A 22,809-nucleotide genomic window follows, 5' to 3' on the forward strand; every position below is an offset into this window, starting at 1 on the left:
AGCAACATGCCATACTCCAAAATTCTGCAGGGATGGTGCAGCTTCAAGGATAAACAGGGTCCAGATTGGATCACACTCAGAAAAGATATCAGATAGATACACATTCATCAGGCTTCTGAATATAGCAGTGAGCTGCTTCGGATGTTCCGGCTGAATCCAAATCTGCAGCAAGAAGAAGAAAACGATAGCCAGATAAAATTAGTAGGGAAGAACATATAATGTGTAGTTGCAGAAGATATTCATGTGGTGCATATAAGTTAATTTACCATTTGGCAAAAAAGCTGGATATGTAGTATGGAAAAGTTCCTGGTATTCCTTGATAGGCACTCACTCAGCAAGAATAGCAAATATCACACGAGCTGAGCGAAGCAAATCCTCCATACAAGTACGTTATATTTGACGTCTGGTCATACATTAGTTAGCACGCACACAGACTACATTAGCTTTACTCTTAACATACAGTACATTTTATCTAAGTTCTGATGTTGGTCGGAGTGAATATCCGTCTCCTCTGAATTGCCGTCCCCCGTTCCGGTCCATCGAGCTGTGCAATTCCGATGTTGGTCGTAGTGAGTATCCATCGCCCCTCGACCGCCGCCCTCCTCCATCTTCTCTGTTGGCGTTCATCACAGGACGAGTATTATCTAGCCGTCTTGCAGCCCCACTTCCACCACTCCTGAATCTACTTTTCATATCACCGTTGTACTCTCTGCTGCCATTGCTGTTCCTAGCTTCGTTCTTTTTTCTTGGCTTCCATGTCGGCTCCTCCAAGTCCGAGGCAAAGCCGTTACCAAATTGACCCCTTTCATCAGCATTGTGACCCCTCGTGTATCCTCCTGGCCTTTCGCCACTGTTGGCCTTAGGTCTATGTTTCAGCCCTGCTCGACCTCTTCGGTTCTCACTTGGACTAGACCTATTCGGGGCTCTCCATTTTGGTTCCAGTTTGTCATCCCTTCCATTGTCTGAATTGGAATCAAATTCACCACCAACGCGAACCTTTCGTATCACATTGCCATGGGTATCGTACGAGAGCTTCCACTTCACCACGGCATCCATTGTGTCCTCTCTATTCCTTGCTCTTGATTTTGGCTCAAAACCACGGCGGCTCACCTCCGACTCGGAGAAAGAACCCCCACCTATTCGGTCCTTCCCAATGGCGTTACTGCCCTCGGCGTTCCAAGGCTTCCATCTTGCGGCGGGAGGCTTCCTTCTGCTCTCACTACTTCTGTCTGACCATCTTTGATCAGGACCTTTTCTTGCGCCTTCTGAATCTGAAAAGGAACCATGACCTCTCCATTGCCTGCCCCTCTCACTTCCAACACGCATAGTGCTTGCAGTTTCACCGCTCCCCCTTCCATCTCGTCTTACGACTGCTCGTCGTTGGTGTCCAAAATCAAGATCCTCTTCGTCGTTCTCTGAATCAGAAATAGCATCATCATCATCATGAATCCAACTCCTGACCCTCGAATTGTCTTCATCCCCACCTTCCAAAGCAATCACCGGCTCCCACATCCCATCTCTTTCCATCAGTTGGACTGCAGGCTCGCTGTAACCATACGCGTCCTCCACAGCGTCATTCCCCCGAACACCCTGCGCGCCCTCGGCTCCTGCCCCGGCGCCGGCGCCGAGGCGGGCGTAGGGCTGGACGCTGTGGACGGCGTCCCTGGGGAAGAAGCGCGCGGAGGCCGTGCCCGTGCCCGGGGACGCGAAGACCTGGGGCCCGTCGCGGTCGTTCCAGAGGTCGACGCCGCCGGGTCGGTGGAAGCGGTCGGCGAGGCCCCTGAGCTGGTCGTCGGCGGCGACGGAGAGGAGGTTGGGCGCCAGCGCGGCGGCGGAGACGGGGGCCGAGTCGGGGTCCCAGGGCCGCTCGAGGTGGACGACGGCGTCGCGGAGCTCGGCGCGCTTGCGCATCTCGTAGAGCTGGCGCTCGCGGGCGAGGCGGGCCTTGAGGAGCTGCTTCGCCTTCCGGGCCTGCATGCGCTTCCACTGCCACTTGGAGACGCCGCCCGGGAACGTGCGCGGCCCGCCGCCCATGCGGATGGCGAGGTCCCCGCGGCGGAGGGGGCGGCCGGCGGGCGAGGGGAGTGTGAGGAAGGGGAGGCCGAGGCGGTGAGAGGAGAGCGGCAGCGGCGGCGCCGCCGGCGGGAGGAGTGGCATGGCTGCGCGGCGGTGGTGGCGCGAGCTGGGAGATAAGGTTGGGTAACAGTTCCTGATGAGGCCAACGGGTGGAGAGAGGCCGAGGCGATTTGCTTTTGCGCTTTTCCAACGTTTTTCTTTGAATCAATTACATCACATGTGTCTAAAATTGACAAGAAAATTCAGTTTGGTGCTAAAACTTGGCTTCGTCGTGCAAATACTTTCAAAATCACGTTTGGATACGAACTGGTGCTGACGAGGCCCGCCAGCATGGCGCGGGACTCACTGTCAGTGGCTGGACCGTGCAGGCGCGCGCGCGTAGCCCGGGTTTTCGCAAAAAGCCCCTGGAATTTATTTACTTCTCACAAAAAAAGCCACTGGAGAGGCGGGAGAGGTGTGGCACCTAAGTTATGCGCATATGACCCCGCATATGGCTGGATTAGTGTACCAAAACCCTGCCTCTTCGACTGCCTCGCCTCGAGTTCTCCTCCTTTGTCTCTCCTCTCGATCGTTCCCAGCCGACGACGGCGTGGATTGGGATGACGCCGACAACGATGGAGCCCCGCCGGCGAGATCCTGGGGAGCCAGCCCCTGTATATGGTGAGCATGCCCTCGATTTTTCTCTCCGCGACGTCTCTCTCCCTTGTTTATGTTAGGGTTTTTGTCAGTTGCTCGAATCGGTGGAAATTTGTAGTTAGGTCTTGATTTCGTTGATGGATGCTTGTTAAATGCCGATATGGAAGAAACCCCCCTGGCATTCATCTGTAATGCTGGCTGTGTACATGGTGTCTACCATGTTTAAAAAGGCTCTGTTTTCTGAACTGAAAATTCAGATATCTCAAAAACTAACCACCCGCTGCACTAGATTATTAGAACAAGTTTGCTCATGTCAAAACATTGGTTGTGGGTACAAAAGTTTCTAATTTTCATGAACCTGTACTTAACTGAATTTTTCGACAGTAGCTAATTGAATTTTTCGACAGTTTCTAATTGAATTTTTCGACACTGGGTGTGCGTAAAGTAGTTGATTTATGAAAGTTAGCAAATTTAAGTACTTTGCTTGCTGCTATTGTGGGAGTAGGAAGTGTTAATTGAAGATCCAGTAGTTAGATTCATTATTTCTGACTGGACATGACTGAATCCTAATGGAAATGTACAACAGTGTTAAATGTAGTTGTGCATTGTAAACTGAAATTATTTTGGCTGTGTATATTATAGATCTCTGCTATTCTTGGCAGTTTAGTACTGTAGACGCATGCTGTTTTTGACGCTTTGAAGTGAACATCTTACTGTTTTAAGTAGTGTTAACTGAATTTTTCGACACTGGGTGTGCGTACAGTAGTTGATTTATGAAAGTTAGCAAATTTAAGCACTTTGCTTGCTGCTATTGTGGGAGTAAGAAGTGTTAATTGAAGAGCCAGTAGTTATATTCATTATTTCTATATTTTAAATGTGGCAACATACACTAACACGTTCTTTATGCTTTGTTAGAACATAATGCCACACACAGTCCATGCACACATGGATCCAAGTCAAACCCCAGGGTCCATGGTTTTCCTCATGCAGCAAATGGTAACCTTGTCTTGATCTTTCTTTGGGTTACTGAATTTTTTTGTTTCTGAATTTTTCTTTGAATCTTGTGCATTTTTCTCCACTTAGGAGAGGAGAGCATACCAACCAAGCATGGATCATGGACCTCTTCCAGAATCAACATTTGTTGCACAAGCAAGAAATGATATACCCCCTCCCAGGGTTACAACTGCTATGTCAAGAGGTAGGGTTAGAAGGAGAGGAGTCACTGAAGACATTCCAGAAGATGTACCACAGTCAAAAATATAATTCATGATTTTTAATACAAAAACTCCCTTTTCAAAACCGATCTGAAACCTTGAGGGTTTTGCAAAGATGTTCAACATGAGAACCGATCTTCTTGTCCACGGCTTTCCTATGGTATATTAATATTACACACCTCACTCCGACAAAAAAAGCAAAGTCAAAATTTCTCTGAATGCAGTTCAGGTACAGAAGCAGAGAGAGTTCAATGAGATTAACAAAATAATATTCTATGAGTAGTAACATAATATAGTGTGTGTGTGTTCGCGCGCGCGCATGCGTGTGCGTTCCAGTCGTAGCACAGGTTAACAATTTTACACAAAGTAAGAATGAAAATGTAAGAGGACTGCAATGTATGTGTAGGCCACCCACTGGTCGGCAAGGCATTGAGCGAATTTGGGTCAGGGCATTACAAAATGTGTAACTAGAGATGGAGTTTTTTATCCTGAGCTCACATGCACCCTGGCGAATAGTAAAAAAGTTTCGAAAATTCTGATTTTTTTTTATGATAAACATTGATGAATCCTTCACATACATAGAAAATTTCTTGGTGAAATAACATTCATGGAGGTATGGGCAAAAAAGCAAAATCGATGCTCCGAAAAGACTGTTGTCGGAAGCATTTTGGAGCATCATTTATGTGTTTGCCCAGAGCTCCACGAATGTCAATTCATCACAAAATTTCACATGGTTGAAACCTTCGTCAGTGTTTATCACATTGAAATTCAGTTGTTTTAATTTTTTTTTCAACTTTATTGTTCATCCGGGAGCATGTGAGCTCGATATCAAAAGAGCACTTTGGGGAATGTATTGCCTTTCTTTCGCATATGTTTGAAAATCATGTCCTTCCCCAAATCATTCCCTGCCCATTCTTTATGAGGATATATAGCATCTCATTGATTTAATGATTTTATTGGTGTGGGTGGTTGATTCCATGATGCAATTTCCAAAGTAGTTGGAGTTTGTTACAGAAATCGAGTCAAAAGGTATGCACCACCTGAAAGTGCAATCATGCCCTTACATTATGTTTTGATGTTAATGACAATCTACATGTAGGGGACTAACAATGGTTGTCAAGTGAATCTCAGGTGTTGGTCCCCGGTTCGTCAAATTGTGTGTGGATCAAGAGCATACGAAGTGGTTTCTCTCAAGGATGAAGTGCTAAAATGATGTTACATTTTGCTTCCTTGAGTATAGGATCCCGCACTATTAAGAGGGGATCGATTGGGTTCGTAAAAGACTTGCTCTAGTCAAAATACTCCTTCCCATAGTTCTTTTTATCCATCCTTATCTTTGAATCATTCTGTCTCTGGGAGTGCCGGATGTCCGGGCCGCTCTCCGGATGTCCGGCTCATGCCCCGGATATCTGGCTCTTGCCTTTCCCCTTTACAGAAGGTTGTCTATTTTACGCCGGATGTCCGGGTGTTCGCCGGATATCCGGGCCTTCCTGTCTCGCCGGATGTCCGGGCCCTATCCCGGATATCCGACCCCTTACTGCCCGTAAAACTGATATGATTTTGTAAACGCTTGTGGGCTCCCCGGATATCCGGCTATCTTTCGGATGTCCGGGCTTTCCTGTTGTGCCGGATGTCCGGGCTTGACCCCCAGATGTCCGGCCCCTCTGTTTCCTGCTCTGTTCTGCCTTGTTCTTCAAGTGGCTTGCCAGGCCGGATGTCCGGCCCCTAGCCCGGATGTCCGGCCTGCCCGTTCACTTGCACTACAACGGCCATATTTGTGCTCACACTATATATAGCCCTTCTTCTTCACAGGAGAGAGTTGACCATTCACTCTAGAACACTTCTCACTCTCTCTCTCATTCCTCCACACCAAATCTTAGATCCCCAAGGGATTTGAGAGCTTTGGAGAGAAGTTGTCCGATCAAGTGATAGAGGCACAACTTCTTGATGCCATGGTGAAGAAGGTGAAACGTGGTATCGACAAGGGTCTTTCCAAATACAAGTGCTATCGCATTGATGACAGAGACACTTTATTCTTCGAGGACCGGATTGTGGTACCTAAAGGTGATCTAAGGAAAGTCATAATGAACGAGGCGCATAATTCTCTTCTTTCCATTCATCCTGGAAGTACGAAGATGTACCATGACCTCAAGCAGTCGTATTGGTGGACTCGAATGAAGCGAGAAATTGCTCAGTTCGTGAATGAATGTGATGTCTGTCGAAGAGTGAAAGCAGAACACCAACGACCAGCTGGTCTCCTTCAACCTCTTGCTATCCTAGAGTGGAAGTTTGATCATATCGAAATGGACTTCGTGACTGGTTTTCCAAAGTCCAAGCGCGGAAATGATGCTATTTTCGTTGTCATTGACAAGCTTTCAAAAGTGGCCCATTTCCTTCTAATCAAAGAATCCATCACAGCAGCTCAGTTGGCAGAGCTATACACCTCCAGAATTGTCTCCTTGCACGGCATTCCACAATTGATTTTTTCAGATCGTGGAAGTATCTTCACCTCTAAGTTCTGGGACTCCTTCCAGAAGGCCATGGGTACCAATATTCGCTTCAGCACAGCTTTCCATCCTCAAACTAGTGGCCAAGTCGAGCGAGTCAATCAAATTCTTGAAGATATGCTCAGGGTTTGTGTCATTTCCTTTGGCATGAAATGGGAAGATTGTCTTCCATATGCCGAATTCTCCTACAACAACAGCTTCCAAGCGAGTTCGGGCAAGGCCCCATTCGAGATTCTCTATGGCAGAAAGTGCCGTACTCCTCTCAATTGGTCAGAGACTGGTGAACGCCAACTTCTTGGCAATGACTTAATCACAGAAGCTGAAGATATGTGTAAAGTCATCCGTGATAATCTCAAAGCAGCGCAATCGCGCCAGAAGAGTTACTATGATAGTAAGCACCGTGATGTGGCTTTCGAGATCGGAGACCATGTCTACCTCCGCGTCTCTCCAATGAAAGGCACTCGTTGCTTCGGTATCAAAGGGAAGCTTGCCCCTAGATACGTGGGTCCTTTCAAAATCATTGGCAAAAGAGGCGACCTCGCCTATCAACTTGAGCTTCCTTCCAACTTCGCGAATGTGCACGATGTGTTCCACGTGTCACAGCTTCGCAAGTGCTTCAAGACGCCTGAGCGCACTATCAACTTCGAAGAGATTGACCTCCAAGAAGATTTGTCTTATCATGAGCACCCTGTTGCTATTCTTGAAGAAACTGAACGCAAGACTCGCAACAAGTCAATCAAATTCCTGAAAGTGAAGTGGTCGCACCATTCCGACCGGGAAGCCACCTGGGAACGCGAGGACCATCTCCGTTCCAAATATCCGGAGTTCTTTCAGTCCTAGATCTCGGGACGAGATCCTCTCGTAGTGGTGGAGTGTTGTAACACCCCGGATGTAACTTTCCATATTTGTAACTCCAACTCTTGCCATTTTCGGCTATGTGTTATGATATTCCCTCCCTGGTCGGGTTTTGTCTTTCGTTTTGCATTTTGTTCATGTCATGCATATCATATCATGTCATCATGTGCATTGCATTTGCATACGTGTTCGTCTCATGCATCCGAGCATTTTCCCCGTTGTCCGTTTTGCAATCCGGCGCTCCCATCTCCTCCGGCGCACCCCTCTTGTTTTCTTTCGTGAGCGGGTGTCAAACGTTCTCGGAATGGACCGAGGCTTGTCAAGTGGCCTTGGTATACCACCGGGAGACCACCGGTCAAGTTTCGTTCCATTTGGAGGTCGTTTGGTACTCCAACGGTTAACCGGGCATCCGCAAAGTCCATTTGTGTGTGCAGAAAAAACCCCTCTCTAAACAGCCCAAAACCCACCAAACTCTCTTCCATCCTCTAGGTCGTTCGATCACGATCGTTTGGGCGAAAACCGCACCTCATTTGGACTCTCCTAGCTCCCTCTACCTATATATATGCAACCCTCCCGAAATACATTCGTAGTCCAACCCTAGTCCCCTTCCCCTCTCCGCGGGCGGACGTGTCCGTACCGCCGCCGGACAATCCCGCCGCCGCCTCCAGCCACTCACGCTGCGCCACGTGGCCCCCGCCGCCGTCCGCCGCCGCAGGCCCGCAGTCCCACGGGGAGCCCGCCCGAGCCGCGCCCCGGGCTAGATCCCACAGCGGCGCCCGCCGCCCGTGCCTCCCTCCAGCGCCGTTGTCTCGCCTCCCTCCGCCGCCGCACCCGCGCCGGCCGGCCCCGCCGCCTCGCCGCCGCCGCCCTGCTCGCCACCGTCGACGTCGCCCGACACGGCGCCCGCCTCCGCCGCCCTGCTCGCCGCCGTCCTCCTCCTCCTCGCCGCCATCTCCCCCGGGCCCCGGTGCCTCCTCCTCCTCCGCGCCGCCGCCGGAAGCAGCTCAGCTCCGGCCACCGTCGGAACCCTAGCCCGATCCGATCTGGTCAACAACTAAGGTTGACCCCGAGACCCCGAAATATTTCTCTCAAGTCATTTTAGTTTGACATTATGTGCACCTGTTCATAGCATCATAACTCTCTGCATATAGCTCCGTTTCGCGTGTGTAATATATGGAAATGTTCGCCTCGTGATGCTCCACATTTTGTTAAATTGCACGATGTTCATTAGAGGCCATCTTGATGCCCAAATCTCTGGTGCAAGAGTGCTACTTGCTGTTATCTGCTGTTACTTAGCAGAACTTGGAGATTTGTTATTTTTGTATCATTTAATCTGTGTATCTTATGGGCATGAGCTCTACATGTGTTTTGTTGTATGACATGCCGTCTTTCCAGAGGTGTATGCCATGTATTTTTGTGATCACTGTGGTGACTAGCACAAGCATGCAAACTAGGCTCCGTAATGTTTCTGATTTCAGGGACTTAGTATTTTCTCGAAGTCTTTGTCTGCTGTTATTTTGTTGCCATGTAAACTTGATGCTACAGAGAGATCCATGCATATTTTGGAGATGTTCAGTAAGGATGTTTTGTAGATATTGTTGTAATTGATCCATTCCTGCCCTTGTTTGCAATTATGGAGTGCCATAGCGTGACTCAATCTTGCTCTACTTTTGCTAGAAAATATTTCTGGCAGATTGTTTACGTGTTATTCAATTTTGCCAAGCTTGTTGTAGTTGATCCATACATGCTATGCTTTTGTCTTGCCATGGATAGCTTCATAAATATGCCATCTTGCTGTAGGTATGCTTTTTTTGTCATGCATAGCTCTGTAGTGAGTGCATCAAGCTCACCAAGATGCCTTCATATTATCGTTTCTGCCATGCTCTGTTTTCTGCTAAGTCTGAGATCTGTTAACGAAACTTGCTATGTTTACATGGTTGCGATCATATTTTCTGGTCCTTTTTGGCTTATGGTTAGTAAGGGACTTTTGTCATATGCATTTAGTAGAACACTGCCATGCCTTGTTTTGCCATGTTAAATTCCTGTAGCATGTTATTTTCATGCTCTGAACATTGCTACCTGATGCTGTTTTCTGCCATGTCCAGTAATTTCATTAAGTCTGTGAACCTGTTATCTTTTGCACTTTTGCCATGCTTGTTTGAAACCTGTTGTGGTGTGATTTAGCCGTAGCTCAGTGTTCATCTTTTGTCAAGCATCTCCTGTAGATTACTGTCATATGCTTTGTTGCTATGTTGGAGTGCTGTAGCATTGTTACTTGTTGCATTCTAAGTGCTATCGTGCTGTTAATCGCAGATTCGTGTCTTTCTTGTTTTGCTTGCCATTTGCAAACCGTGCATCCGTTTTCGGTGATCTTTATATCAATTTCGACCGAAATCATCTCATCTTTCCAGTGGCATGCTTGGTTTGCCAAGTTACTGCCTTGTTCATCATTTTCCTCCTGGAGCACGCATACGCATCGCATATCATATCTTGCATATCATTCATGTATTGCATCATGTTGCTTGTGCATTTCTCGTGGTTGATTGTGATTTCGTTTGGTTGTGTTCTTGTTTGGATAGAGCCGGGAGACGAGTTCGTGAACGAGGAACCTGTTGAGTACGCTTACGAGGATCAAGCTTTCGACAACTCTGACAACCTTGCAGGCAAGATGACCACCCCTCGAAATCACTTCTATCTTTGCTTGTTTACTTACATACTTGTGTTACTTGTTTATATTGCTTAGCACTTAGTACTACACTTGCAATTGTTAGGCTCACTTTCATATTCCGCATTAGTGCCTAAAATTGCTAAGTAACAATTAAAATTTGTAATTGTACCTATTCACCCCCCCTCTAGGTCCATCTCGATCCTTTCACCACCCCCACTTGGGCCCATGGCCTTTGTACGACCTAGGGTTGTATTTCCCTAGCCATAGGACATGTGCCCATCCCTTGGATGCCATACATTGGTCCCTTGTAGATAAATCAACCTTGCCGCATTTTTCTTGGGTTTTGTTTTGTTAAAGTTATCCATAATATACTTCATTCCATGAGTAGGAAATTATTGTGCTCAATATCCTATATGTCCTATCCTCATAGGTGGAGCGGCTGATTTCTTGGCCGTTTAACTGGAGAATGTGAACCTATCCGAGCAATAGGTTGCTCGAGAAATGTTCGTTTCACAAATAGTATGAATCCCAAGATTGTCAGATATCCTATCCATAGACGGATATAGGGTGTTTTGGGTCGCTTAACTCGAGTGGACGATCTTAAGCTTCCATATGATCCAAACAGAGTTAGTTTTGAGAACACAACTCTTTTTTCAAAGATAATCCCAACTCATTACCTCATTATCTTATTTCTGTACTCATGTATTGATCCCGTTATGTCGGCGGGTCATGTTATTTTTTTAACACTTCACCATCACGACTGCCACTATCTTTTTGTGATTTGTGAACAGGCATCTCGAGAATATTAATAAAAAAACATTGAATGTCTTTATGCATATATGATTTAGCTTCACTTCTAAAATCCTTCAAGAGGAAACAAATCAAATACGATGGGAACAAACACCACCCTATATTATATTACTAGAAGAGGGCACGCGCTTTGCCGCACCGTTTTCTCTGTAACATTTCTCTTTGTCATGTATTTGATGGTGTGTTATTCTCCTTCCTCGTAAGTATTTTTGTCGATTAAGTTTGGAGGTGAAAGATGTGGAATGAAGATGTACGATCAATCCACGTTACACTGTCCCCATGAAAAGTAAAGTATCTCAGTGAAATAAGTTTTGAATTTACAACATATTATCCAAGAACATATGTTCATTGCAAAAATGGTTCCTCTATTGCATTTCTTACATAAGTTTTAACAATTACAGGTGCAGCCGAATGATTTACACCATGTTGTCGGATCCAACTTGCAAATGTGTAGCCTTTCCACTTCATAAAACTTTGATATCATTTACAATTACATGAGCATACATATGCAAATCAAAATTTTGTTCCCTTGTAGCAATGTTCAATAAATTTAGCACTTCCAAAAAATTGAACGCGATATCAGCTTCTCATGATGCTTGTCGAGAATCTCATGGGTTCATACTTAATAGGAAATTGCCCGTGTGTTGCAACAGGGGCACACATATTCGATTGGTTCAACGTTAAGTGTCACATATATATTTACCTTTAGGATCTTCATGCACATCCCACATGCATCGACCCCTACCACGTTGCCTATTTTACTCTTGGGATCTCGACTCCATCGATACTGCAAGCAAAAATTTATGACCTCTTGAAAGAAAAAATTCAAGCGCATGAAACTAAAAGTGGTACTCACTCTGATCCAAAAGAAGTGTCACAGTTCCGAACTAACTTTGAACTAAGGTTAGTTCAAAACTGCGACACTTATTATGGATCGGAGGGAGTATCATTTTTGACAAAAATGACATGTAACTTAAGAGTAATCTATTAAAGCTTCATCTTTCTAAACAAGAGGACTTCATATGGGTACAATCGTTTATATTATTTTGTATTTTCTTGGTCATATAATAAATTTATCAAAAAGTTACCATGCAATTCTATTTATCTTCTTTTTCAACTATCTAGTGGTTATTATACATCAAAATGTTATATGCTTGTTTTCTTATTTAAGCAAGCAAATTCAGAACTAAAATCGAGGGAGCCAGTCCAACATGATTCACATAGTTACCTAGAAATCTAGGAAAGGATGGCCATTGACTGTAACTAAGTATACTTGATGTATATGAAAAAGAAAATAGCAAGAACATGTTAATTTTTTTGATCCAATCTAGGAAAAGGTTAACTAAGGCTTTAACTGAGGCAAGTGTACCAAGGACGACTTGATGATCATCATCTTTCGACACCTAACCATTCATTTCTACTAATAAAGTAGGCAAGTGATGCTCTATCTTATATATGATTTTCTATTTGTTATCAAGGTTGCATAGGAACTTACTGGTTGCATAGTGAATAAAATAAAGGCAAATTTATACGAAACAATTTTACTTGTTTATAACTCATTATCTTAAGCAATATTTTTTCCTACTATTTAGAAATAACTATATCAAACTGTTGCTTAATATTATTAGGTAATACATCCACTAGGGCATCTTGAACAAATTATTCTTTCCATTGTTACTAGGAGAGAGAAGACCGACTTTTATTTAAATATATACAAAATCTTGTTAGTATTATCATAAAATATTATGTGTGTTTGATGTTGATCAGGTTTTAGTTTGTGGAGGAAACAATTAGGTTGTCAATGATAAATCTGGTATTTTTCGCAATAAAACCTTTACCCCCCTCTCTCTCTCCTTACACTCTCTAATTCACAAAATCAGAATGTTGAAAAGCCATACCCCTAATAATGTTTGACATGGATTGCTAGAGATGTCCTTAGAAAATACAAATATCTACAATTGCAAAAAAGTGCACAAATCTCAAACTATATTTTGCAAGGAAGTAACATTACTTTTTCCCTTTTCGAGAAACTTCTTCTAAAAAATCGTAATTAAATTGTATTACCCTAAACCAAAGAAAAGCAACAAAGAACTAGACTGCATGCCTCATTGGATTAGTTTGTGCCACTTTGATGAAATGTATGTGTCCAGGTCTATTTCAGTATTCTTATATATTTTGATGGGGAACTCCTCAATCTAACAAATATCTTGAATGTTTTACAATAGTACATGGTTGTCTTATCTTCCATATAGATATAAGTAGAAAATTCTACATTATAAAAGGTGTCTAGCAGGTATTTTCCCTCAAATAATAGACATTCCTTGTTCATATGTACTTTAATGGTCAGATATGCCTTTTGTGTTATTTAATTCAACAATTGAATAAAATCGTGCTACGTACTTGGTAAAAGTAGCATCACTTGCAATCACAATGTTAAATCGCGGGCCAAACAACAAGGGCTCTATTTGAGGACATGGAAAGATACACATGGTATTCATTCCAAAAAAAACAAAACAAAAAACCTTGAAGAAACAAAGAAAACAAAACAAAAAGGAAAAATGGACTAAACCATCAGTAGCCAACCCACCGAACCAGGCCAGCGAGCGATCGAGCCAAGCATGAGTTAAAATACGAAGCGATAAGAAGAACTAGGCTGACCTAGGTAAAACCAGAAGCGAAAATTGTCCAGGCAAGTGTACCACAGGTCTCGCTATAAACGAGATATAGTCGCCGCAGTCGACAGATTGGTCTCGTTATAAGGGGCGCAAGAGCTCCTCATCAACGCCATATGCACCACTATGCAAACTGGCGCTCAAGGGGGTATCTCGTCGGCCGACCAAACAAGCAGGGGAGCGATCACTCGTCATGCATGTTTTTTTTTCTGGTTCTCTGGTCATTTAGTTCACAGTTGACTGGGCGGGGTTCACCGGTCCACCCTTGACCAATTGACCATTGACTTAAAAAAGTGTTTTAAAACATGAATTTACAAAATTGTTAACGAATTTCAAAAAACACACGGTTCAAAAAACTTTTGCAGAATTGACAAAAGTTCAAGAACTTGAAAACAAATTCATAAAATGAAAAAGTTTAAGAGGTTCAAAAATATTCAACAAAACTTGGAAAAAGTTCTTGAAAATTGGAAAAAAAAATTCACATATTTGAGAAAAATTTCATCACTAAGAAAGTTCGTAATTTAGAAAAAGTTCAAAAAATCAGAAAGTTGACGAATGAAAAAGTTCATAAAAATCCTGAAATAAAAAATCACGAATTTGAAAATTTTCGCCCATTTAAAAAAACATGATTTTGAAAAAAAAATGTCGGTTTTTTGAAAAAAAGTCCATCAATTTGAAAAACAAAGTTCAAGATTATTAAAGAAGTCCATGGAATTGTAAAAGTTCACAAATTTGAAAATTTTAAAATTGTGAATAAAACTTCAAATTTAAAAAAAGTTCACATATTTTAGAAAATAAAACATTAAAAGGGAAAAAAGAAAAACAGAAAAAGGAAAAAGAAAAAGAACAAAACAAAACAAAATTGGTTCAGAAAAACCTAAATGACAAAGAAGAAAGAAACCCCAAATAACTGAACTGGAACAGCTAACCCCGCAGCAACCCTATATGGTTCGGCTTATGCAGAACGCCTTCAAGCATTAGATAACAAAATGCACGTTAATAGGAATTGAGAAGGAGCGCCGAGTCGGACCTGGCAAAACAGGCCGTGTTAGCTGGGCTGGCCTGGTAGTATGCAGGTACGTCATAACTTGGGCATGACGCGGCCTGGGGACGACACGACATGGGCTAAACGGGTCGTACCTGGCATGTGGCACGCTAGGGGCCGTACCTGGGCCGGCACGACACGACCCGTTTATTTATTTTATTTTTTATTTAGAATTTTCTTTATATATATGGCCAAAAAATAGCATAGCAGGCCGAACAACACATGGGCCTACCGTGCCTGGTAGGCCGGTATGCCAGCCTGATTAACCGAGGGGGCATGCCTAGGGAGCTCCTAGTCGCCGCCTTTGGCACCAACTAGGGGTCTCGACGCTCATGCAGGCACGCTATTGGTCCCGGCCCAAAACATGAGCGTTCGCTCGCTGCCCACGTAGCTTCGGTGTTGACGGGTCGCCTGGTTCGTTGCTAGCTTGTCACGGTTGACCGGTCAACCGCTGACTTTGTGAATTAAAAAATGTATGAATTTTTTTGAGAAGTTCAATGAATTTTAAAAAAGTTTACCGATTTTTTAAATATCGAATTTGGAGAAAATTCATTGATTTGGAAAAAAAAGTTCATCAATTTTAGAAAATTTCACCGAGTTTAAAAAAGTTCAATGAGTTTGAAAAAAAGTTCATTCAATTTGAAAAAGTTCATCAATTTTCAAAAGAATTCATTCATTTTTTAAAAGTTCATCGAGTTTAAGAGAGCTCACTGAGTTTGGAAAAAAGTTTACTGAATTATAAAAAAGTACATCAAAATTTAAAAAGTTCATCGAAAAATGAAAGAAACTTCATCGATTTGTAAAAAGATCCTCAATTTTGAAAAATAGTTCATTGAATATGAAAAAGTTCATCAACTTTTACGAAAAGGAAATGAAAGAACAAAAAAGAAAAAGGAAAAAAGATTAAACCGCATAAAACAGGTCCAGAAAAACCTGAACTAAAAAAAAACCGATCAGAAGCTTCCCAAAACCGTTGTGAGAGCTTCTGGATGTTTGCCAAAACCAGGAACAACGAAGGAAGGGAGGAGCGTGAGCGCCTGTTTGCATGAATGCTTGTAACATGGGTGGATCCTATTTGACGTTTAAGCGCCCGTTCGCAAACAGGCGCCTGAAGGGCGTGGCTACTTGGGGTCGGCCCATTTCCCTTCCTTTTTGTTTGTATAAAACAAAAAATGTAGATACGGAGGAAGGGAGGAGCGTGAGCGTCCGTTTACATGAATGCTTGTAACAGGGGTGGATCCTATTTGACGCTTAAGTGCCCGTTCGCAAACAGACGCATGAAGGGCGCGACTACTTGGGGTCGGCTCATTTCTTCTTTCTTTCTGTTGGTATAAAACAAAAAAATGCCTATGGTATTCGAATCAGCGACCTCCCGGTCTTTCATTCACTGTGCTAACCATCCCACCGGCCTCACCTCATGTGCTCAATTATATATTCTTCACTCTTTTCTTCGTATCTCTCTTTCCTTTTTTCATTATTATTTTTGTTCGGTCTTTTATTATTTTTATTTTTTATTTTGCTAAATTGAACGATTTTTTTACAAAATTGATGAACTTTTATTTCAAAATCGATAACTTTTTCCTAATTCGTTGAACTATTTTTCAAATTTGATGAACTTTTTCAAATCTGAAGAACTTTTTCAGAAACGATGGATTGTTTTCAAATTCGATGATTTTTTTTTACAAAATGGATGAAGTTTTTTAAAATTTGATGAACTATTTTCAAATCGATGAACTTTTTTTAATTCGATGAAACTTTTTCAAAGTCGATGAACTTTTATTTTAATTTGAGGAACTTTAAAAAAATCAACGAACTGATTTTTCGAATTTGTATGTTTTTTAAAATTGGTGAACTCCTTTTCATAAAAAAAATCAATTGTCCCAATTTTTTTCAAATAATTTGAAAATCTAATAAATAGCATTGTTGGTAGGAATACAAAGGCCAACAGGTGGCTCGAGCAGCCAAAGATGGCGCCCAGGATGTAAACTAGTAGCAAATCTATCTATAGATTTGAATGTATTTTTTACTTATGGTGTTTCATGTACTGCCTTGATAGTTGATGAATAAATCGAAAGTTTTTTTCTTGAAAAAATAATAATCTAGGTATGTGATGTGCTTCCTTATTACATATGCGCTGTTCGTGGCTAAATTCACTAGCCTGAAACCGTGTACATCAGGTTTGGATCTCCTTCAAAGCGCACCAGCTATCCGTTTGGGCGCTTAAGGCGCCGAACAGAAGCTTCCTGACCTCTATCATCACGAGAATAAAGCCGAAATCATTAATTAAGGAGTACTCATTGCAAAAAACACTTCACTTTCCCAGGTCGCGACAAGTGACGCACATGCAGCGCGCCACTTGTCGCAACCTGGGAGTTTTCACTTTTTTCGTAGATCCGTTTATTCAAAACGTTTTATTTCTTAAACCGTGCGTCCAAATCTCGAACCGTTTTCACCATTGGATTCCTCACGTCGAGATCTTCAAAAATAGATCTCATGTTGATAGGTTTTGACGAACTTTTTTTCATGAAAAAAACCGGGGCGAAAAAACTAAACCGGGAGCATGGATTTTTTCCCTTTCCGAAAGAGGCACGCCCGTGCCTCTCGCGAAATCACAACCGTGCCTCTCGTGGAAGCAAAATCGATACTCCCGTGGAAGGAAAAAAAACAGAAAACGCGTTTTTTTTTTCGTTTCCGAGGCACGGCCGTGACTCTCGCGAAAGCACAACCGTGCCTCTCGGAAAAGCAAAACCGTGACTCTCACGAAAAAAAAAATAGAAAACGCGTTTTGTTTTTCCCTTTCCGAGAGGCACGGCCGTGACTCTCGCGAAAATACAACCGTGCCTCTCGTGGAAGCAAAATCGTGACTCCCGTGGAAGGAAAAAAAACAGAAAACGCATTTTTTCATTTCCGAGAGGCACGGCCGTGACTCTCGCGAAAGCACAACCGTGCCTCTCGCGAAAGCAAAACCGTGACTCTCACGAAAGAAAAAAAAACAGAAAACGCGTTTTGTTTTTCCCTTTCCGAGAGGCACGGTCGTGACTCTCGCGAAAGCACAATCGTGCCTCTCGCGGAAGCAAAACCGTGACTCTCGCGAAAGAAAAAAAAACAGAAAACGCGTTTTTTTCGTTTCCGAAAGGCACGGCCGTGACTCTCGCTAAAGCACAACCGTGCCTCTCGCGGAAGAAAAACCGTGATTTTCGCGAAAGAAAAAAAAACGCGTTTTTTCGCGCAAAAATAAAATTTCGACATTTTTTTGATCGAAAAGCTAAGAAAGACCGGGGAAAAACCAAAACGTCAAAAAAACCCGAAAAAACCGTTTAAAAAGCCGAAAACGCGTGTGGAAAAATAAAAAAACAAAATCCGAATGAAGCGTCCAGAGCGCGACACGTGGCGAATGGCTGAGAGCGCGCCAAGTGATGCTGATTGTTACGAGGCTGCCGAAGGAGCGCTCGTTAACTAGTTGCTCCCGAATAAAGCACCGAATAAGAATCGCCCCGTGCCTGGGCTGATAGGCGCAGCACGCAGGCCGACCCGTTTGGCCAGCTCTGACCATTTGACGACATCAATGGGCGTCAACCAGCCCATCTGAACTTCTGCAAGCCCAAGCCATCCTCGGATTCACCGGTTCTCAAAAGGAAAAAACAGAGAGATCCTCGGATTCACCACCATCTCCGGCGGCGGCGGCGGCCGCGACAACCGACTCCACCATCTTCCATCCACCCACCCGCCCGCCCGAGCAGCCAAACCAGAAGTTCCTCCCGGAGCAAGCGAGCAGGGGGCAAGCACCTTCGAGGGACTCGCCGTCGGAAGCGGCCCGCCGCCGCAGGCAGGCCAGAGGAGATGTACTGCCAGTCGTGCAAGAACGTGTACGACGAGGAGGACGCCGGGACCTGCAAGGAGTGCTACGAGGAGGCCAGCGAGACGGAGGAGGAGCTCAAGCGCGAGATCGACGACCTCCGCTCCCGCCTCCTCTTCCTGCGCCTCCCCTCCCCCACGCTCGACGCCTCCGCCGCCGGCCACTCCGACCTCCTCCTCCACGCCATCCCCGCCTCCTCCTCCTCGTCCTCGCCCTCCCCCTCCGGCGACGCCGACGGGGCCCGCCTCGACACCCCCGCCGTCCCTGCCCACCGCGTCATCCTCGTGAGCCATTTCCCCCCTTTCCCCATCTTTCCGCCATTTATATGTTTTCTTGATGCAATTCCATTCAATTCAGCCTTGGACCAGATTTTGCCAGGATAGTTCTTGATTAAATTGAATTTGAGTCTAGGCGGGTGTTCTCTAACAATTTGCAGTATCATTAGTCTGAACTGCTGCTGCCAAGACGCCCAAAATTCCAATAGTCAGTGTTCTAGTAGTATGTTAAGTTTCTTTTTTCCATGTGTTCAGCAGTGAGCACCATCTTCTCTGAACATATTCGATAGAATTTTGACACGTTTTATGTGAAATTTTATTAGAATTGAAACATGTGTTCTACTGTATGACGCATGATGTGCTGCTGACCAGCTTGTCCAATGTGACATCAGTCACCAGGGGCTGCTCTGTAGTTCACTGTATTTGACTAACGAAAATGGTTTAGAGGAAATACGTTGTTGACAGCTTGAGGCAAAACGGAGCCTGCAACATTTTTCTTGTGCTCATCAATATTTATGGGGATTTTTTTTAATTTCAAAATAGTAGGTTGAAAATAGGAACATGGATCCAAGTAGAATGACCATAAAGCTATTGAAGGGCCATTGAGTTCAGTGCCTTCGTGAACCCTGTTTAGCTCCTGCCGTGAAGAACAGATCAGTCTCCGACTCTGTAGACACACAACTCACCCACCCAGAGGGCTTGGCAGAGTCGAGTGGTTGGTTGGTCAGCGCAGCAGGACGCAGTCCTCACCTCTTGATTAGTCGGCCGAAAGCAACAGATAGAGATAGGTGTGTGTGTCATATAGTATTCTGGCTTTTCGGGCATGTTGTTGCTCATATAAAGGCCTCTCAAACATCAGCAATGATGCGGCATATTAGAAAGACAATTAAACGGAAGCAGAATCAGTAAGCTAAGAAACCGCTCCAAAGACCAAGCCATATTCTAGTTTGAACTTGACACAACGTTTCTATCTTTTTCATTCGGTGCATGTGATGAGGTTCCAGGTTAAGGGTAAGCCTGCATCTGGAATAAGTCACTACACGGCAGCAGCAGAGCTACAAGAAAGTTCCTGGGCAGGCGAGGCTAAGTAATAACACACAGTATTTGTCCTTAAGGCCCAGTTTTGCTCTCACCTTCCACTGTTTTTTGCTGGGCTGGGAAAGCCACGGCTCAGGTCGTCCCCAACGTATTTCTGCCACTGACCACGCCGTCTTGAGGACTTATTTTCCTGGTGGCCATGGTAGCAAAATGAACAATCACACTGGCTTTCTCGCCTAGCCATGCCATCAATGTGGTATGTGTGATGGGTACGTGAACGGTGTGGTGATTATATGAATTTGTGTGCGTAGAGGCAGCATCTTTTCTTGCACTGCAGGATAATGCATTCTGACTTTACCATCTGCAGTTCTGCACACATAGACAAAACGATAGGAATGACTTCGCAAAGTTGAAAATGGGATGATATTTAGAGCGGCTTCCTGACTTGTGTTTATTTCCATTCACTTAATTGCAATTTCCTTATGCTGGATGATTACTGATTTGCATGATATGGCTTGCGTTTTGGAAGCAGCGAAATATTGAAATGTTAGGATACACTAAGAGTAACACACATCTAACTTATCTCTGTGTTGTGAACCAGAGGGAATCAGCTAGCAGATGTGGTAGGATAGCTGTTGAGTTGGTTTTGGAGAGGAGTTCATGTAGAATTGTCTATGGGGTGGGGTCTAATTGTATTAGGATAGGTCCAGAGGCAAAACATCCAGTATATAAGGTTGCATTATTCGGTAAAAGGGGATACATTATTTGGTAAAAAAAAAGTATGCGTTGTCTCTCAGTTTAATCTAGCAAGAAGAATCAATCTAATCTTCCCAGTTATTCTCATGTCTCAACCTATGTCTACCCAATCCCTTGCGGCCACTGTCTGGGTATCTTCAGCATGGTAATAATCCCATGTCGATCTAAGTTCACAACAGTACGTCTCTCCCTGCTCACCCTTCTATTGCTCGGTACTGCTTCCGGCGGCCCCATGCACTTTGTGAGCACTATCTGTTAAATTGTCACCTCATCTAGCCCTGTATAGGAAGAGAGGCAAATCAGGTGTCTAGGCAGCTTCTGCCCAACTGTATAGCATCCTTGTCCTATGCATGCTTGTTTGAGTTTTTCAAGTGGAACAAAACTATTTATATAACAAATAATAATTATATGAAGACAACATACATATTTATACCACCAGGTGAAATTGTGAGTTGAGACGTGCACTATTCAGTCATAGTAGGATATTTTGTCTTGCGCTGTAAGGTTCTCCATGGTAGCTCCTTTGTCAATTTGTCAACCATTTTGGCTACGTCTTCTCATTTTTGTGCGAGTTTCAACTTTCAACCAAAATTGCTTCGGTCTAAAACCCGAAATACTTGAATCAACAGCCATTGTTGCACCATTATTCAAATTTTCAACTTTGCTCTCAGTATAAATGGTTTTAGACTAAACCCACATGGCATGTTTAAATTTATTTGTTGTTGGCTTTTTGTTCAGCAGAATCCTTCGTCAGTCTATGATGTTTTCCAGTACAGTACTTAACTTTCGTGCTAGTGAGATGCATAGCTATCTGATAGCAAGCAGCAAATTGCTTTAACTCCGATTTATTTGTCTTGTATTTTGAAGATTGTCACCATTCTCTTATTTCCCTGCCACCTTAAGTCCACATTAACTAGTTATTACTCGACACATTTCACATTTGTGAATTATTACTGATTTGCTTATGCTAGTTTGCCACAGTATGAATGTATCTCTTTGTTAAACCGAGTTTCTTTTTCGAACAGGCCAGCAGGTCTCCAGTTTTCAGAGCAATGCTTGACAGTGAGATGGAAGAGAGCCGGAGCGGCGTCATCAAGATGTACGACGTGTCCTATGATGTCCTCCGTGCTTTCGTCCACTACATGTACACGGGGGAGGCTCTCCTGGACGAGCAAATGGCCTGCGATCTCCTGGTGTTGGCCGAGAAGTATGAGGTAAAGCACCTGAAGACCTACTGCGAGAAGTTCATCACGTCCAAGGTGAACAACGACAACGCCATCGTCCATTACGCGTTTGCGCACCGGCACGGCGCGAAGCAGCTGCTTGAGGCCTCCATGTCGGCGCTCATGGATAGCATGCCCACGCTGGCGGAGCGGGAAGAGTACAAGGAGCTCGTCGAGAGGGACCCGAGGATCCTCGTGGAGATCTACGAGACCTATGTAAGCCGACAGGACAATACTGCCGCCGAGAGGGATTCAGATTGCTGCTGTAGAAAGTGATAGCTGAGGGTAAAATAAAGCTATTCTAACCAATCGTTTGCATATGAATTCAGTAAAGTCCCAGCTATTCCAAATATAACAGCATAACCAATCGTTTGCATAAAATTCGGGTCTGGTGAGATATATCTTGATGCTATTATGGATCGTTGCCCAGATTTCAGAATGGATCAAAGTTGACTGAAATAATTATTTCCAATATTTTGTATTTGTGTTCTTTTGCCCTATACATACCCGCATTTTTGTAAAATTATTGCTTGGTGTGATGCTCTGGCAAACCATCTGAGTGAGGTACTTTCAAATTGTACATGCCTACAAAGGGGGCACATGCCACCCAAGAGGCCAAGACGGTGAAGCCTATCCACCGCCCAAACACGGGTTTGGATGATCAACCACAAGAAAATAGTGCGTCCAGACGTCCAGTTCTTCCAAATGACCTCTTTTATGGGGGAAACCACAATGTTTTGGAACTGGATGATGTAGGCCGAGGAGGAGTACGTGTTGTTGGCCGTTTGCATAGACGTGTTGTTCCGCAAGCTTGGTGGACACACCAATTTCTCTTGGAGATCTAAAAGATGGCCAGCGCGAGTCTTTCGGACGCATTCCCGTCAACCATGGCATGTTCCAAAAGCTTGCCAACCCCCCCCCCCCCCCCCCCCCCCCCGGTGGTGGGGGTAGAAACGTTCCATATCTTCATTGTCACATGAGTTGCCCAAGTCTCCACATGATTTGATGGACGTCATGTGAGACTGTTTTGTTCCTAGTCACTACACACGAGACCTCTTCAAGAAACTCCAACTGCTCAAGCAAGGAATGAAGAGTGTCAAAGAGTAATGCAAAGAAATGAAAATTGCCATGATCCGAGCAAACATGACCATGGCCAAGGAACAAACCATTGCAAACCT

At 44.0% G+C, this 22,809-nt stretch overlaps 2 protein-coding genes across 2 annotated transcripts; one reads left to right on the plus strand and one right to left on the minus strand.

Annotated features, from left to right (window-relative positions):
• Nucleotides 1-288: 288 nt before the first annotated feature.
• Nucleotides 289-2,262, minus strand: LOC123493360 (uncharacterized). Its single transcript, XM_045229580.2, has one exon. It carries the CDS (start codon nt 2,155-2,157, stop codon nt 469-471), a length of 1,689 nt encoding a protein of 562 aa, XP_045085515.1. The 5' UTR covers nt 2,158-2,262; the 3' UTR covers nt 289-468.
• A 15,841-nt stretch (nt 2,263-18,103) lies between these two features.
• LOC109786580 (BTB/POZ domain-containing protein At4g08455) lies at nt 18,104-22,112 on the plus strand. Its single transcript, XM_020345159.4, has 2 exons — nt 18,104-18,623; nt 21,434-22,112. Exons 1-2 carry the CDS (start codon nt 18,324-18,326, stop codon nt 21,905-21,907), a joined length of 774 nt encoding a protein of 257 aa, XP_020200748.1. The 5' UTR covers nt 18,104-18,323; the 3' UTR covers nt 21,908-22,112.
• Nucleotides 22,113-22,809: the final 697 nt, after the last annotated feature.

The sequence above is a fragment of the Aegilops tauschii genome, chromosome 6, assembly GCF_002575655.3.
Source record: "Aegilops tauschii subsp. strangulata cultivar AL8/78 chromosome 6, Aet v6.0, whole genome shotgun sequence".
In the NCBI taxonomy this organism is placed as follows: Eukaryota; Viridiplantae; Streptophyta; class Magnoliopsida; order Poales; family Poaceae; genus Aegilops; species Aegilops tauschii.

Bases quoted from the DNA above. Each gene is read 5' to 3' on its own strand.
- LOC109786580 (XM_020345159.4), top strand. From the start codon at position 18,324: ATGTACTGCCAGTCGTGCAAGAACGTGTACGACGAGGAGGACGCCGGG. The intron at 18,624-21,433 runs GTGAGCCATTTC...TTTTTCGAACAG, and splicing joins CTGCCCACCGCGTCATCCTC to GCCAGCAGGTCTCCAGTTTT.
- LOC123493360 (XM_045229580.2), bottom strand. From the start codon at position 2,157: ATGCCACTCCTCCCGCCGGCGGCGCCGCCGCTGCCGCTCTCCTCTCAC.